Source organism: Humulus lupulus, chromosome 4, assembly GCF_963169125.1.
Source record: "Humulus lupulus chromosome 4, drHumLupu1.1, whole genome shotgun sequence".
Classification (NCBI taxonomy): Eukaryota; Viridiplantae; Streptophyta; class Magnoliopsida; order Rosales; family Cannabaceae; genus Humulus; species Humulus lupulus.
The window spans coordinates 242471417-242490837 of record NC_084796.1 but is presented as its reverse complement, the minus strand read 5'-3'; the positions used below and the strand labels follow the sequence as shown (position 1 = coordinate 242490837).

Here is a 19421-nt window from a genome sequence, read left to right as displayed (position 1 = left end):
TAAGTTGTCATGGGTCTGAGTGGTCATTTGTCAGTCTCTCTCTGTGAGGCAGGTCAAGGAAGAAATAGATTAAAATATTTTATCAAATATAAATAATAAAAATTAACACAAATTGATTAAAATTATAAAAATAATCTCAAAATAATAAAAAATAAGTACTAAAAAAGTATAAAAGATAAAATATGATATACAAATAAAGTTTTACAAATATATGGAAAAAAAAACTTCCATAAAAATGTAAACAAATAAAATATACCATAAAAAACTTTAAAAAAAAAACTGCCATATTTTTTCAAACTTTATAAAAAAATCCTATAATTTCCTTAATTTTACCTATGAAAAATCCCCATAAATTACCATGTATGTATTAAAGCCCAATCCAATCGAATAGCCCAGTCACTTTAAACTAGGGCTTCATCTTATTCCTCTCTCTATCTCATCTCTCGCTGGGTCGTTCACTCTGTCACTCCTCCCACAGAGAACGATTGTTTCTCTCACAGACCAGAGGCCACCACCCGCCTAGCGCCGCCTGCCACCATCTATCTCGGCCTCTTCCTCTCCCATCACACTCTTAGTCTCACGACTCACGGTGCAGTAGGAAAGGAAGCAAAGGGTAATTTTGATTAGGTATCTTCTTGAAGACTTGTTATTTGTGTTGTTAAGAACTTATTTCAGACGTCTAATGTTGTTTTCAACTTGTGATGTTGTTTTGATCTTTTGAATTTATATAGGTTTTGTATTACACTTTGTTTGCTGAAAGATAAGATATTTAGATTGAGTTGTTTGGTTGTGTAATGATATTTATTTCGGCAACTCTTTGTCTATGGTTGTTAAATTTGTTGATTTTTATTATGTGGGTATTATTTAAATAGGGAGAAAAATGGCGGAAGAGGAAGTAAAGGCGTTGTCATATATTCCAGAGACAATTTTGAAGAAGAGGAAAACCAATGAAGAAGTAGCCCTCAGGAGGAAAGCCCAATTGGAGCTCAGGAAACACGCTAGCAAAAAAGATAAGCAGGAGTATATCAAAAAGCCTGAGGAGTTTGTCAAAGAGTTTCGCTACAGGGTAAACAATATTTGTATATTTATATATATTTTTGTACTTGTACAAAAGTGCTTTAATATGTGTTTTGAATAATATATGTTTTGTTCAAGATTAAAAAAGAAATACCTAAAGTTGTGAATTTGGTTTCTATGTACGAAATCACACAATATGAAGGGATTATTTTGGCTTGGAGCTCATCATTCAATGTGATTTAGAGTTTAGTTTTATATTAGGATTTTGGGGAACCAATGTATTGCTACTAGACAATGAGTTTGACAACTTATTAAGATTGCCCTGGTGTAAATTATCAAAATTAATTGAGGTATACTACACATGCAGATTTTGTTAGTTGGTGTCTGATTCAGTTAGCTCTGTATGTTCTAACACAGCTACACCTAACGAGATACAATATTGATATGTGCTTGCATCATTATTTTTTTCGTTAATAAGAAACAAGTTTTGAAGCATCTATGTATGTCTACTGCAAAAGTGATAAATAGAAGCATGCAAATATAGTTTATATCTATTTGTTCCTGTTCCTGAGTACCAAACCATAGATGGTTTTTTTTTCCCAAAAAGATGGATCATGGTATGATGAGCTATGATAGCTACAAACACATCAGAACTATTGACGACCTTGATCATGGAATGACCTTTTCTTGGTTGATTGAATTACTGAGTACCATTCTTATATGCTATTTCTATTTAGGAGGTGGACCTTGTCCGGATGAGACACCGGTTAAAGAAAAAGAGGCCCGAGTTTGTGACTCCAAAGTCGAAGCTTCTTTTCATCATCCGCATACAAGGGTAGGTTTTCAACATTATTGTATGAGATTCTTGTCTGGCTTTCTATTAACTGTTCTCTTATGTTTATACCATTTGTCTTTGACCAGAAAAAATGACATGCATCCAGCAGTTAGGAAGACCCTATACAACTTGAGGTTGAGGAAAGTGTTCAGTGCCGTCTTTGTGAAAGTAAATGCTTCAGTAATTGAAAAATTGCAAAGGGTGGAGCCCTATGTTACTTATGGGTATGTGACTAAAATTCTTCATTTTTCATTTGGCTAGCTTTGTAGTATTTCAGATGTTGAATGCTATGCTTGCTACACTCACTGTTCACTGTTTTAATTATATTTCTTGCGCCTTTGAAGGTATCCTAACCTAAAGAATGTGAAGGAGCTGATTCACAAGAAAGGTTTTGGAAAAGTAGACAAGCAGAGGGTACCTCTAACAGATAACAATGTCATTGAGCAGGTATTCAACTGCTCTATTTTTTTTTTCTTTGGGGGATTATCTACATTAAACACCATTTCTAACTTTTACCATGTCTTCTTATCTGGCAGGCACTTGGGCAACATGGAATTCTTTGCATAGAAGATCTTGTGCATGAAATTGCTAATATTGGTCCACATTTTAAGGAAGTTGCTCATTTTCTATTTCCCTTTGTCCTTAACAAGCCCCAAGGGGGTTTAAAAGGGATAAAGAAAGTGTACAAGGATGGGGGAGAATCTGGCAATCGTGAGGATCACATCAATGAGCTAATAGATATGATGAATTAGAATGCAGAGAACAGATTGGAAATATTTTTGTAACTGCAGCTAGATGGTCCATTTTATTTTATTTCCTTTTTTATGTCAAGAATTTCACAGGTGTTGTAATCTTCCTTGGAATTATTTAAATAGTAAAATTTTGGTGTTACTCATATACATATTGTCCTGTTCTCCACACGAAGTTTTGACCAAGTTGTGTTCATATCTTTTGTGCACACAAGAAGTTTTTCTTTTGTATTGTCAAGCAATTTTAATGACAACGATGATCCTCTACAGCTAATTTGGTTAACCATGTAGTTGTGAATCACAATCTGATCACATATGTGATCATAATACATTCACTGCACTTTGTTTTTCATTTGACATCTTGTATTTCACTTACTCCTTATACTTGTGAGCAAAACCATATATTTTCTGAACCTTGTTATGGTGACAATAAAAAGAATGAATGTATAGCTCCATTTTTCCAGGTATGTTCGAGTTATTGGATTCTCTGTTTACATTGGATGATGTTAGGAACGCCCTTTTTGAAATGGAGGTATTATGGCACTTGTGAATTTCATTTATTTTTGGGTACCTTTTGTTTGGTTGTTCTTCATGATGGGGTTTTCATTTCACTTTCCTATATTCTAACAGTTATTCTTATTATTTTGCTCATTCATGATTGATTTCACTTATTCCCAATTGTCCATGTTTTTTATATTCATTTGTTTACCTACACTCCATTACAAGTTAGCTTCGATGGCACTAGGAGTGACTCATTACTACAAACCATGCTTTTACCAATTATGTTCAATTGATCCAATCCATTGCATTGAGTAGGGTTGCTTCACTAGATTGCTATTGTTGGCAACTACATATTTGGAAAAACCCTCCTCATCTTTGACTTCTCCCTTGTCAACTTGGTGGAATTCTCAATGGCCCCTTAGAATTGCCAAGGAAAGTAAAGCTTTTCATTTGGAGTGTGTTTCATGGCATCCTTCCAAAAACACTATCTTTACAAAACAGTCATGTCCCTTGCTTGCATCTTGTTACTGCTGGAGTTGGGATTTTGATGATACACTTCATGCCTTGTTTCTTTGTCCCTTATCTGCTCATGTATGGATCTTGACGAAATTTCTGTCTTTAAAACTATATCTTACATGGAATTTAGTGGATATATACACTACTATTAAACATCTTTGTCTTCTCTCTTGCTTGGTAACTTGTGTATCATAGTGTATTGCACCTTCTTGATTCGGCCTATGCTTTCTATACAAAATGGTTACTTGGTGAACATAGGCCGAGGCCGAAATGGTTATCTCGGCCTATGCTCACATTTTGTTTTTGCTGTGAAAATTTGATCAATCAAATAAAGAATTATATCTAGAAATAAATAAGGGGTAATTGGTGTCATAATTACTCAATGTATGCTTTTTGTTCTAGTTATATACCCATTTTTTTTCTTATTGCGTAAAAAATACTCAAAAACAGGAATTTTATTATTTCTGTTTTTTTTGTTAATTGTTGACTCAGCAAATACATGTCAGCTCATTATTAGAATTAATAAAGATATATTTATCAATTAAAAATAGACATCTAGCATGGAGGTTTGAGTAACGAGTGGGACCCAAATTCAAGAGATCTTTTAATGTTGAAAATCTTAGGCCTCAATTTAGCACCAAGTGTGCCAAGTTAAAAAAAAAAAACTTATCTTGTTTTTTTTTCTTTTCAAAAGAGCCTCCTAAAGAAGCTAATGATAACGTATTTATTCAAGAAGAGCTTTCAATTACAAACAATGCTTTTTAAAATTCACCCAAACAACTTTCCAAAATAATTTTGGCTTTGGAAGTGCTTTAAAAATCATGCCAACATAACCAAAATTAAGGATGTTCAAGTTAATTACAATTTATAGATAAAGAGAGAGCAATACCTATTTGGTTGCGGAGGTTGGATTGAAGGAACTTATTAGAGGCCTTAGGCTATTTCCAGTATGTCACAAAAAAATTATATTCGGTGTAGGAGACACTCCAACGTAGCATTATATACATATCTAATTTGCTGTGTTTGCTACAGTACACAACATATATGCCATGTACTGTAGCACACGGTATTCTTTTTTTTTTTTTTTTCTTTCATTATTTTATTATATATAATTATTATTATATATATTTATATTATTATTTATATATATATATTTATATTATTATATATATAATTTAGAATTTAGTTTATTATGTGGAGATTAAATTGTATATACCACAAATTATTATTTTTTAATTAAAATTTAAATAAAACATTATTAAATATTTGTATTTTTTTTAAAATTACACAATACAAACATTACAAATTTAAAGACACATTAAAAAAATTAAAATTGAACACATTTGTAAGTGTCTTACTTTGTGTAATTTGTTTTTTGGAAATTTCATGATTCATCTGTTACTTTTTCAGTTGCATCTGTATTTTGTATTTTGACATTATTTCGGTCATTTGCTACTTTGCCAGTTGCATCTGGAAGTTTGATATTGTCATAATTGTCTGTTGCTTACGTGGCTTAGTTTAATGTGTCTGTTATGTTTAATTGACTGTGTTTTTAGGTTTCGAGTTTTTGGGTGTGCTGAGTTAATTAGTTTTCCTAACAATTTTCTGTTTTGAATGTGGCTGGGTATTTGAGTTGGTTAGAACTCAAATCTCTAGTTAGTTAATTAGTTTTTTCTCAGCTTTGTGAGTTTTGGGGGTTTTTCGTATGGGTTGTTTTTGTTGTCTTTCTTTTACAAGTTGAAGAACTTGAGTTTCAGAGCGTGTTCATCCATGGCTGGGAGTGTTGTTCTTCAGGCTAAGTATTGGAAGAAAGTTAGATCTGCAAGAGTTCAAGTGTAAAGATTCAAATAGATCAAGCTAAGGAATTTTGCAAGAGAGACAAGTATAGATTGGTTGTAAAATCAGAGATACTGTGTAGAACTTGCATTTTATAACTTAGTGGAATTCTTTTTCTGGACTAGGTCCCAAGGATTAGCCATTACTTTGAGTAGTGGTGAACCTTGTAAAAATTGCTTGGTGTGATTCTTTTACTTGCTCTTTGTTATTTCTTTAAATCTTGTTTTACTTCTTCAATAATCTAGATTCTTAGGTAGTAAATCACTTTCAACATTAAACATCACATTCTCATTATATAGTATTATTGTCATGTAATTAATGAGTAGTTTTATTTAAAATATTAATTAGATATAATAATTGTGATGATTTTGATAAATTAATATAATAATAAAAAGAATATTCAATTTATTTAAAAAAATAATATAATAATAAATAATATTTTTTTGTGTGTAGTTTTTAGTGTTGCGATTGGAGTAAAAATAGTTTTTGATACCAAATAAAGTGTCAAGGTTGGAGAGAATGTTTGGGACATAATGATATGGCTAAGAGCCCTAGAGTGGAGTTTAGTCAATACTAAAATATTAAGAGAATAGGAGGAGCTCAACGAGTGTAGGAGTCCATCCTCTCATACTAAGGAAATGTCATCTCAATGCTCTAACACTTGCACCGAATATGGACTGAAGTGTCTCACGATGATATCTTAGCATCATTATCAGAGTCTCCTCAATATTTTTCAGTGCTCATGCACATTAGTAAAAAGAGGCAGTAAGACCATTCCATTCATGCATGAATTTCTTTCAGATTACTAATAATTCTTCACTTTGTATTCAAAATAAAAATGATTCACCTAACTTTCTGCTTAGGGGTGATTTTACTTCATTCTTCAATTTTGTCAAACTACTTGAGTTTATGTCTCAATCGTATTAATTAGTCACTTTTTTTAGCATAAAGATACTCTTCATCTTTGTCTAATTTTATGGTTCAAGCTGCCTACTAAATTATTATTTTCATGAGAGCATTCTATAATAGTGGATTGAGCAAACATAGCATGATCCTAGATTGAGATATGAGCCAATTAAAGGCATGATAAATGGCTTAAACTATGGTAATTTTCACCACACTTATGATCTTTGTATTGATAATAATAACAAAAAGAACTAAAATCAAAATGGGTTTTGAGAAGAGAAAAAAAAACTTGAGAATTTGACCAGTATTGTTCATCTATTATTTTTTTTATTATTTTTCTAAGAACCATAAATCATGCCTTGAGTCAAAGACCATGATAGCCAAATTAAATGCCAATTCTTTGGCATAATGATGACTACACAGAAACTTTTTTTATTTTTTACTCTGTCACAAATCCTCTAAGATCTTTGGCTATTATTAAACTTTTGTATTTAAAAAAAAAAAAAAAAAGAAATAAACCACGCAGGAGATTTGTGTGCCACTGCCACATGTTAATAATAAACTGACCCATTTTATCACATGTTTACAAATCACTAATTTTGGAAGTGACTTGAACTTTTCTATTACCTTTTATTAATAATTACACTTTTTATTTAAAGAACTTTCTAAAGTACTAATTATAAGCCAAGCTGGCTATGAGCAAAATCGACCCTATTCACTAAAATAAAGACAGGTTGAAAAATCCTTGATAGTTGTCAATGAATAAAGGAGCTAATAAATATGGGAAAACGGCCTCAAAATTAATTAATATATATACCTTAATTAATTTATATGTTGAAAAAAGAGAAATGACTCCCAATTTATAATCAAATAGTAGGATCCCCTCATAATATGCAAAATGCCCTGGAGATTTAAGAATAGTTTGGATTTTAAATGCAGTTTTTATATATATACTACTCTCCCACATCCAATGTAAAATCTCTTTAATAAAATACACTAAAATGTCAACCAAATTGTACTCTTTCAGGACCAGTAATTGGCCCCTTCAAGAATTAATATCTTGAAATCATTAATTTCTCTCTATTTTATTTGCAACTACACTGATGTGTATAAGTATTAGATGGTAAAAAAAAATAAAACTTCAATGGCATGGAGTTGTTTGGTAAAACTTAAAAAAATAAATTTTATTTAATTAATTAAAAATTTGAAAATTAAATACAAAATAGTAGTTGCTAATTCTATTTTTATTTATTATTTTAAAAATTTGTAATTAAAATTCATTAAATTTTGAAAATAAAATTTTTTCACTTTCAAACTGTTTTTGACTTTTTGTTTTGTTTTTTTCTCTTTTTCAAATCAACATCTTATTTTATATTGTTAAACAAAAAATAAAAATAAAAGTTATCAAACGTATTTATTAGTTTTTATTTTTTTAAAATAAAAATAAAAATAGTTACCAAACATATTTTTATTTTTTAAAAATAAAAAAGCAAAAATAAAAATTATGTTTAAAAAATTTCAAAAATAAAATTTTTACCATAGTTTCTTCAAAGTCATAATCAGTTTATTAATAAAGTGTTGGTTGTTTTCATGTCATACAATTGAGATTAAGCTTTCATTTTTTTTAATTTAAATTTTTGTATGTAATCTTTTGTTTATTATTTTAGCTTTTATATATATCAAAAAAAAGAAGAAAAATAATAGGTCTACTCTATGTATCAAGATCAATTAATAAAACTTTTTTTAATATATATTTGTAACAAGGGATTGAGACACATCAGCTGGATACAATCAATGGATTGAGACCAGACATGAGCAAAATACCAGCTTTTCTTAGCAAACAAATCAAGAAAGAAAACAAAAAGGTACAAATTTGAGGAACAATGAGTTATGGAACTCCTTATTCAATTGAAGACAGTAAAATCAGATGAGCTATAATGATTTGCTCACTCCATTTTGAACTGCTCTTATGAGAATTAATGGCATTGTTTTAAGATGTGTGAGATTATCAGAATCATCTCAGCTACCCTACTCTTATTGGGTGGTAGAAAATCCTAGTCAATGTTTTTATGTCTTTTCATTTTGGGGTCTTCAATTTTTCTGGGTGATGCCCAATGGTCTTGGATCTGCACTCTGAAATGGGTTTGTTAGGTAATTAAGAGTGGGGCACTTGACACTTAAAAGCCAAGGGTCAGCCTTTTCTCAGTGGGAGTGAGTAAGTAAATGAATAAATTGGAATTGTACAATGGCCTACCACCCTTCATTTGGAGGTATCCCTAAATGAAAAGTGGAATTCTAACTAGGTTTTCTTACCAAGGAATATATGCCATGATATGAAACTAAATAATGAGTTTTTTGTGGTTAATTTTTTTTCAACTTTAACCCATAACCATTTCAAAGTACATTCATTAGTACTTTTTTTACATAGTGGAAGGAAATTTATACTATGTTTGTTGGGTAGAATCTTTTGTTTGGTGAGAGGGAGAGAAGAAATGAGATGAGAGATGGAGGGAGAAATCTATGCACTTCATTTTCTTGGAAGGATTCAAAAACAACAAAAAATATTATCAAATATCATAATTATAATCTTTTTTTTTAATATGGTCAATTTGACAAATGAAATCAGGAGCATTATATTGACACCCTAAAATTTTATTAAGAAATTTCATTTATTATTAAAAGTTAACATAAAATATATGTTTTTCTAACTTATACTCATCTTCTTTTTCGTATTCTAAAAAAATGCATATAATAAAATATATTTTTTTGACAAAAATATATTTTAAATATTTAGATATAAAAACAATTAAAAACAAAAAAAATATATGAAAAACTTGTTAATGTAAAACCTAAAAAAATTATACATCATTTTTAAAAAAATTATGAAGACGAGATAAAAAAATGATTGAAATTAACACACAAACAAAATTAAATAATATCAACAAAAATTGAGAAAAAGTATTAAGAATAATTTTTAAGAAATAGTTTAATTTGATTTATATTTTTTAATAAATGAGGTACCTATATATATATTCTTAGGGTATGTATGTCATCATGTCCATCTTTCTAACTTTTTTTTGTGATATCAAACAAGATAACTAAGAACTATTATCTTCTCCATTCTTCCTAAACTCTCTCCATCTTTCTCTCTCATTCTTACCAAAAATAACCTTAAATAGTTAAATTCATCATTAGTGTAATATATATCCTCCTTTACTTATATTATATTGTATAATATTTTGTATTCATATATATATATCCTTGTAATAAATTGATTACCCAACTATAATTATTTGCATATATAACTTTCACCTCAATCAAAAAGAGTACCCTGTCCTCTCATTAAATTTTTTAGTCTCCAACATTTTAAAAGTATAACAGTAGTTTTATACATCAATTATTTTTTTTGAAATAAAGAAGGAATTTTATTAACAACTGTCTTTCAAAAGTACATCAAGAATAGCAGGAGAGAGATCACCTCCCCTGAAAGCACAGTCAGCAACATAACAGGATGCAACTGTCCCATGGTATATTTTTGATCATTCATGATTTTTCAAATGGCAACCCTATGTTATATTTATGTATAACTACAAATTCATATAAATTAAATTCAAATACAATAAGTTCATCAACTAGTTAGCAGTCAATTTTTGTTCCTTATGCCAATTATTTCAAAGAAATATATTTTTGTTTAATATTTTTCTTTATGAGGATATTCAATTCAATATATTGTTCAATTAGTAAATAGTGTGTGGTATATATATGACTAATTGTGATAACTAGAAAGAATTGACATTGTCAATAGCCATCATCTAAGTCTTGGACAATTCACATATTTGGTAGATTGTTTTATAATATATATTTTATTTTCCTTAAATAACTAAATTAATAGACAACAATTTTGTATTTTTCCCTAGAAGAAAATGGAAAAAAAGAGACATGTTTAAATTTAGTGTACTGAAATTGACAGTTGGTATTTTGCATAATGGAAATTGAAAATATTGTCGGTAGCTCATCAAGGGCCCTTATATGGTATTATTTATTCATAATAAGAATATTCATGGTCTCGTAAAACCCACTTTATTAAATTACAATTATAATTTTTTAGTATATAGTTTTGTTGCGAAGCTGTTAAGAAAATGTTTTGTTAAAAAATAAATAAATAAAAAAAGAAAGAAAATAATAATAATAATAATAAATCAAGTTCCAAGGGTGATTTTAATGAATTACACGTGTGTTTGGTTCCATGGAAACTTCCTTTGTAGATCTATAGCGTCCAAACAGTACTACTCTCACATAATTCAAGAATCATTGGGACCCTTCATTATTATTTCCCTCAGATCACACCATTCTTTTTTTAAAATGTTTATGTCATAGAACCACACATCCCAAAAGAAAAGTATAATAATTAAAAAATATATATATATATAATTTGTGAATGATGAAATTATATTGTTAGGTGATAATTTTTTTAACAAATGTGATTTTTACTTATACTGTAGGACTAATTTAATTATGTACTGTAAAATTATTCACGGTTAACAATCAAAATAATCACAATCACATAAAATTAAAAATAATTTAAGATTGGAGTTTTGTCAAAATAATAATCGTTTTGCTTTTTTGTCAACTACCAAATTAATAAAATACTTGATGAAGAAAAAGATCAAGCATAATTTTTTTTTTAGGTAGTTGAGGCTATTAACTAGTCATAGTCCAAGAGTTAATTATATTGGGGATGAATAACTTGCAAATTTCAAGTTCTCTTCGACTTCACGTAGTGTTTTTGCATAAACTAAAAGTTGCATCCCTTTACAAGAGTAATGCCCTAGCCTTATTTATAGACGGCTGGGGGATTAAACTCATTAATGCGAGATGATTACAATAATTCCTCCCATTATGAGATTAGTTATACATAAGTAGAGATTTCCTATATATTAAACAGGTTGGTGGGCCCCATTAGATAATCGGCAGACCCAATACAAGGATGTTAAGCCCACTAATTTATTGGAAAAAATGCCTCCTAGTACTTTGTCAGAATGGTAGCTACACATTTTCTCATATCAGACGGCGTCGTGAGACATCCTTTTTGCCGCTTGTACGGAACCGATATCATGACCCCTATAGCCACTAGGTGTCAGACATGTGTCTTGTGGTCCCAAATGCCTCTCTCATTGACACTTGGCAATCGTTCTCCTTCCCCGGAGGAAGGGCTCTTGGCATTTTGACAAGTTGGTTATGGCTTGAGGAGCTTTAAAATGTCATTCCCGATTAGGTCTCGGAAGACGACTCTTATTGATATCTAGCCTAATACCTTCTCTGGGAGTGATAAGAACGACACTCACATATGAGGCTCTAGTTTCCGAGGAAGGCTAAATGACATGATGATTTATGCCACATTGTCGTATGTTGAAAACACAGACTACAATAATAATTATAAATCATTCAGATCCCCATCACAAATTTTTTCTATAATTATAATTGTTGTCAGTGTTTTCACCAAGTGACACGTGACACACTTTAAAGGGAATTAAGAGTCCACATAAACTAATTAAGTCTCCCGGAGCCAACTCTGGGCTCTACAGTATTATATTATTTTATAATATAATGTAATATTATATTATATTATAATATAATGTTTTAGATTAAATAAATGTGACAAAGAGTGTCACATATTGTAACATATAATAGAGAGTTACAATATTTAGATATATGAGATATATCCAAATAATGTAACATATTTGGTATTACAAATTTGTAACTTCCAAATATTACCCTTTATTGTGTAAATCTGTTGTTACACAATATTGAGATGAATTTCATAAAGCCATATGTGATATGACGGTTAGATATATGATTTTAACCCCGATAATGTATTTTCGGAGTTACAAATCATTTGGGAGGGTTTGGAACCATTTGGAAAAATAGCACATTTTTTAGTGCTGAAAATGGTCGGTGGCCGCGGCCACTGAATGTTGGTGGTCGCGGCCTGTAGGACAGAGGCTAGTGGCCGCGGCCACTAATGTCTCTGGTCGCGGCCACAGGCCAAAAACTGACCAAAAATCTGTGAGAGAGATCCCTTAGTGCTTGAGTTAGGGGGAAATAAGCTTTTGGAGAAAGGTTTCAAACCTTGTTCAAGTTGGTGATCCCCAACACTCTTCACTTTGGTTGTGTGAGTGAGAGTTTATTGTTTTTATTCTTGTTCTTATTTTCTTCCATTTGCTTTTCTACTACTTCTTCTTATTCTATTTACTTGTACCTTTTGTTTAAGAGTTGTAATCTTTTTATTTCCTTTTATTCAAACACTTATAGTTTATTTGTATCTTTTGTAATAGAGTTGTATTTTCTGTTTTTGTAATGCCTCGAATTCTCCGATGTGTTTAACGGTGTGAATAGTAGGCCGGGAGGGCCATACTTGCTTAATTATGTTATTAATTGATAAAATGCATGTATATGTTGATTATATTATAATATGATGTGAAATGCATGCATGTGAGTCCATATTTCTAATTACAGGGGTGTGATGGTAATTTGGCCCGTTGAGGGTAAATTGTTTATTTGGATGCATGTTGGTGATATATTTTGAGACCACATTGTGATGTGGGTTTGTTCGAGCCATTCGGCATGAGACGATCATGGTACGTTAAATATCGGTTTGGTCATAACAGGCTTAAGCTCGGGGCTCGGGGTGAGTCTCGAGGTGTTTTAATGATTAGAATGTTACCGGGCGTTAAAGGGTAACGGGATGTGAATTATTGGTGTTTGAGAATATTGGGATTAGCGGGAATTGGGAAGCGTTAATTATGATTAACGGGATAAGTGGAAAGTACCAATTTTACCCTTGAAGTGGTTTTAGAAGCTTTAAAAGACCTAGGGGTATTTTAGTCATTTGGCTTGGATATATGTGAAGTTTAGATGGCTGTAGAAACAGAACAGAAACAAAGCAATACTTCTCCTTCCCGTACGTTCATTTCCCTCATTTTCTTCTTTGGAGTTTTTGAGCTCAAGGTGTGGAATTAAGCTAGGAAATCAAGGGGCTGAGGTTGTGGACTTGGTTTAGCCATTAGAGAGGGTTTAATTCCAGGTTTGAGGTAAGTTCTATCCATTAACTTTCTGGTTATACTCTGTTTTAGTTTTAAGTTTTCAGCTTGTAATCACTTGGTGGTTAGTTGGAATCAAAGGGAGTTAGGTTAATGTTTTACTTTGGTTTTGATGAGGGAGAGTTATGGGTGATGTTTAGAGGTTAAATTGGGTGTTAGGTAGGTGTTTTGGATTGGTTTGAAGGGCTGGTTCCAAGGGAAAAACCCAAGGGAGTTTGCTGGTGCGTTGCTGGTTTTCGGCTGAAAAGGGTAATGAGCCGCGGCCTGGCATAGGTGAGCCGCGACCCATGGTGCCTGTCAGGTTGTGGCCGCCTCTGTTTTGGGGCGCGGCGCGGCGTGGCTAGGGCGAGCCGCGGCCTAACAGGGAAATTTTGGCTAGAATAGTGTTTTTAGCATGGGGATTCAAGTCTAAGGCCTCGGGGTTGAACCTACTACCCGGTTGAGTAGTGTTTGAGGTCCCGGAGGTTAGGTTTTGGATTGGGAACATTTTATTATTCATTTTATTGATGGAATCCCATAATTGGTTATGACCAGGTAACCGCTAAAAGACCAAAAGGTAGATCGTTCTCAGGGGTCGTTCTTTTATTCGTTCTAGCTCGAACCAGAGGTAAGAAAACTGCACCCCACACGTGACATGCATGGTTATTCATGAGGCATGTGGTTGAATGAATATGGACATGAATTGATTATGGAATACTTAGCATATGTTGCTCACTTGTGCATGGTACTGACTTATTAGTCAGATTTGGCAAAGGTGCTAGTATCAACTGTGAAGTTGTGACTTATTAGTCAGGTTCGGCAGTGGTGCTGGGCACTGGTCACGTTGCACTGACTTATTAGTCAGAACGGCCTTAGCGTATTAACGCAAGCCAACAAAGATTAGATCTAATCGACTATCAGCATTGAATGACTCAAAGAGCATTAATGCCAGACCGATCCCGAGGGTCGATGAATGAAATAAGCGCTTGGAGGCTAGTGGCTTACCTAGCAGCCACTCTCCCACTTGAAACAATGACATACTTGTCAGTCACTCAGTATGGTTTACCAGAACCTATTGAAGGCTAGGGGCTTACCCAACAGCCACCCTTCCACTTGAATTAGTGACTTGCTTGTCAGTCACTCAGTATGGTTTATCAGGACCTCATGTGATGTTCACTCATTTGTTTGAAAACTTTATGCTCAGTGTGATTATAATGATAATCATTTGATAATGCTTATGTGTAGTGTTATGTTTTCTTGCTGGGCTTTGGCTCATGGGTGCTATGTGGTGTAGGTAAAGGAAAAGAAAAGCTCACCTAGCCTTGAGTGGAGAGCTTAGGTGGTGATGTGTACATATGCGGCCGTTTGACCACCACGGCCAAGGAGTTCTCAGAGGAACTAGGGGGTTTACCCTATTTTTGCCGCTTAGGTCGGCGGGATTGTAAATTTGAAACAGTAATGACCATTTTGTACTGAGAACAACTTGTAAATGTTTTGATTAGCTCTGTAGAGCAGTTTATAATGAAAATCTCCATTTCCTTTTTATTGGTTTTATACCTTAACCTGTTAATTACACTTAGAGCACGTTTTTGACCAAAGGACTCGGGTAGCGAGTCAAATTTCCAGTCCACCGTTCACCGTAACTGTTATGGGGTAACCAGGGCGTTACAGTTTCTATCATCTTACATCTCCTTCTCATTTAATTTGTAATTTTTCAGTTATAGAGTTGTAACTCTTTTTTAAATCAATCATTATTATTTGTAATATATTGCATAGAGTTGTAATATTATTATCAATTTCCATTGAGGCAAATTTATATTTTCCTAACACACGGGAGATAAGCCCATCCTTCAACCATAATTCACCATCATCAGATAAGTATTTCCTCCTAGAAGCGTTACTTCTCGAGGACCATGTTCCGAGATGGTGCTCCAAGTCTCACTACAAGACCGTCTCCTCCACTCATTTCCTCCAGGTCTATGAGGACCTTCCTCCGACCCAAGAGAAGGGTAGCTAGGTGTCAAGCATAGTGACATTAAGACCACATACAACTTTTTGACATATACTATCACATGGATCGTGGTGTCGACTCCATATGAGTGACAAAATGGCTATACCACAACGCCACTTGACATGGGAAAACATGCAGCTACTATTCTGACAACGTCAGATGCATTTCCCCCAACAAAAATAATGGGATTACATTCCTTACAAGGGGTTCACCAAGATACGTTAAAGCCCACCAACTCATTTACTACGAGAATGTTCATTTGTCATGTAATAAATCTTCATTAAGGAAAAATAATTGTAATTAGCTCCAATTAGTGAGCTTAATTGCACCAGCAACCTATAAATAAGGCTAGGGCACACATTGTATAGGATCCAAATTCTTATTTTCAGAGTTAGCATATACGCTGCCTGAAACCTCGAGAGAACTTGAGCTTTGCATGTTCTTAATATCCTTATACGAGTGACTCGTGGACTAGGGTTAATTCACAACTTGAACCACGTAAAAATCATGTGTTCAATATTTTTTTCTTAATAACTTTAGTTTAATTAGTTATTAGCAAAAAAAAAAGTCAAAAATAACTATTTTAGAAAAATAATTGGTTGTTTTTGTAGAAAATAATTTAAACAGCTGATTTTTTATGTTTTACTAACATAATTTGTTCAATTTACTCACCATATTTTCATTAAAGATTGATATTATGTATTTTAAACAATCTAACATAGTATTTTATATATGTGATTTTTTAATATATCACATAATTACGTTTCCTGTGAAAAAAAACTTACTAAAAATTTTTATTAATTGAGCAATGACAAAACACTACTATATATATAGACTTTCTTTGCGCTTTTTTTTAACCTTAAAAAAAAAGCACAGAAAAAAAATGTTTGAATGAGTCTAAAATATCACATTTAATACCCGCGTACTATTTTATTGTGGTTTAAAAAAAAAACGCAGTTTAAAGTTTGAAGTGTGAGGAGGCAGGGACTTTTCTCCGCATTTCTGTAGAGAAAACTACATAGAAAAGTACATTTTCCCTACAAAACTAACCCTAGACCCTATTCCCCTCATTTTCCATTTTGCACACGAGAAAGAAGAGAGAACGCGCGGCTCCGCCATTGTCTCGCAACCACGGGTAAGTTCCATTTTCACCATTTTATTTTATTTTATTTTTTTCTTTTCATTTTCTTGCATATTAATGCCTTAAATCATGTAAATATACTTGATATTGATTTATTTTGAAGTTTTAGGGCAAAAATGAAGAAATATTGAGTGAGTCTAATGAGATTTCAATGTATGTTTATAGGTTGGTTTATAAGCTTTTTTCTAATGTTTTTGAAAATTTATATAAGATTAGAAGACATTTTCATTGTTCAAAACAAGTTTGATCACTAAAACTTGATTTTTTTAATATATATTTCAATTTTTGGGTATTTTTTATATTATTCACCTAATTTATTGGTTTTTTAATAAAGTTAATAAAACTCTGTTAAATCTTTAAAATGTATTGTATTTTACATAATTTTTTATTTGATAATATTGTTATTTACTTAATTTTTTATATTATAATATTATTTCTTACATATTTTTTTATATTATTTACATAATGATTTTTTAAAGTTTATTTTTGTTAATTATATTATTTTAGGATCAATTCAATTACCATATATTTACTAACCAATGTTTAAACTTTTATTGTAGGAAATATTTATTTGAATTTGAGGTGTGTTGAAACCGTTGAAGAATAATTTTTAGGGTGAGTAATAATTACTACCTAATTTTTTTTTTTATTTTTGATATTTACAAACTATTGTTAGAGGAGTTTGAATATATTAGATATTCATCCGTAGTGAAGTATGTTCTGAGATAAAATTGTGTATTGCGGAGATAATAGAAGGTTTAGAGCATGTGTGTCTTAGTGAAGTAGGTTCTGCGAATTCTATGTGCTGCAGTGACTTATGGTTGAGAACATGTATGTTATTTATTGAATGTTTTGTTTGATTTGAATTTATAAGTAGTAATAACTTGAGTTATGCTATAAAAACAGATGAAACTCTGCCCAATTTTTTTAAAGATTAATATATTAATTGAGCATATTTTATAGATTAATATATGTAATAATTATATTTGTTTATGTTGAAATTGTAAATACATATGAATTTTGGATATGTTATAGAAATAAAGGAAACTCTGCCCATTTCATTTTAGAATTTATTAATTGAACATATTTTTGTTTAATTACAATATTAATTTTCTTTTCATTATTGACTTAGGAATTAGGTAAATATTATCATTATGGGTAAATCATGGATTCTTGAGAATAGCAAAACACAACAATTTCAAGACGGATTCAACCAATTTTTAGAATTTTGCCAAACAAATTGTAGTGATCCGAAAAGAATTCATTGTCCATGTATATGGTATGGATCAAAAGGAAATGTTACCATGATAAAGAATCATGTATTTTGTCGGGGATTTGATATAAATTATCGTACATGATATTGAGTCAATTTTTAGCCGCTTTTAAGGAGATTTTGCCTTCAGATAATTGCTTCCCTGAGTCTACGTATGAAGTGAAGAAAACTTTAAATTGCATAGGGTTTAAGTATGAGAAAATCCATGCATGACCGAACGATTGCGTGTTATAACGTAAATAGTATGCAGATATGGACACTTGCCCAGAATGTGATTTACCCCGCTACAAACCTAACAATAGTAAGAAGATTAGGAAACTTATTCGTCAGAAAGTGATGTGGTACTTGTCTTTGATTCCACGGCTTAAGCGGTTATATCGAAGTGCAGAAAACTCTGAAAACTTAGTATGGCATGAGACTAGGCGAGTAAAAGATGGTAAACTCTGACATCCTGCAGATTCACAGGCCTGGAAAAAAGTTAATAACTTAAATCCATAATTTAAAACTAAAACAAGATATCTTCATCTAGGTCTAGCTGCCAATGGTGTAAATCCACATAAATCCATATGCCTCCTACCCAGAGGATCATTTTAATCAAGACTATCCTATTGGTGAATTCTATCAACTTGTCTGCCAATCCACAACGAATCCTTTTGATGAAGATGATCGATCAATTTATGAGTCCCCGCCACTGCCGAGATATGAAGTGCAATTGTGTTCCGACAATATTGACAATGTAATGCTAAGGGTGTTATCATTGTACCAAACATGGGTAGTCAAATTACCATCCATGGAGTTGTACTTAATGATTCAGTTGTGAGGGTTTGGCTTATAGATGTCTTACAAGAAGAAGTTGAGATCCCTATTCTCTTTGGTAACATACGATATGTTGGGGACGCACGAGACACGTTCCTGCCTTGGCCGAAAAAATTAATCATGACTGGTCAGGTATAAATTTATTTACTCAGATGTTTAAATTTTATTTTTACATGGGTACACTTTATTTATATGTTAAATGATATTATGTAGGGCCCATCGACATTTAAACGCAAAAAACTATCACCATGCCCACATATATCATCAGCTGGATCTCACGTAGTTGTCCCCGCTGAAAGAGCTTAATCAAAACCTTCAAATTGGTTAACTGATGACCAATGGGACATAATTGATGTTAGTCTTAAATTTATAGTGAATGAGTATTGTTCCATTAAAGGAACAGATAGGGTTGTACAAGTTCCCGTTGACCCGGAGTTTACAGGAGATCACGAGGCTATCTTCATCACTTCGGAAGACGTTTATCAAGCATCCTCCATGGATAATATTGGATCATCAGCTATGCTGTTTGGTATGAGGTATGTATCAATTCAACTTGAGCTCAATTTTTTATGTGATAACAAACTGTTAGAGGAGTTTGAATATATTAGATATTTATCCATAGTGAAGTAGGTTATGAGATGGAATTATTTGATGTGGAGATAACAAAAGATTGAGAACATGTGTGTCACAGTAAAGTAGGTTCTGTGAATTATGTGTGTTGCGGTAATTTATGGAAGAAAT

At 31.9% G+C, this 19421-nt stretch overlaps 1 protein-coding gene across 1 annotated transcript; it reads left to right on the top strand.

Moving 5' to 3' along the window:
* Window positions 1-397: 397 nt before the first annotated feature.
* On the top strand, window positions 398-2749 carry LOC133831456 (large ribosomal subunit protein uL30z). The gene is made up of 6 exons (XM_062261755.1): window positions 398-627; window positions 873-1066; window positions 1755-1852; window positions 1939-2076; window positions 2197-2299; window positions 2389-2749. Exons 2-6 carry the CDS (start codon window positions 881-883, stop codon window positions 2602-2604), a joined length of 741 nt encoding a protein of 246 aa, XP_062117739.1. The 5' UTR covers window positions 398-627; window positions 873-880; the 3' UTR covers window positions 2605-2749.
* Window positions 2750-19421: the final 16672 nt, after the last annotated feature.

Excerpts from the sequence above, each read along its gene's own strand:
- LOC133831456 (XM_062261755.1), top strand. The coding sequence starts at position 881 with ATGGCGGAAGAGGAAGTAAAGGCGTTGTCATATATTCCAGAGACAATT. Across the intron at positions 1,067-1,754 it reads TCAAAGAGTTTCGCTACAGG|GAGGTGGACCTTGTCCGGAT; the intron begins GTAAACAATATT and ends ATTTCTATTTAG. Across the intron at positions 2,300-2,388 it reads ATAACAATGTCATTGAGCAG|GCACTTGGGCAACATGGAAT; the intron begins GTATTCAACTGC and ends CTTATCTGGCAG.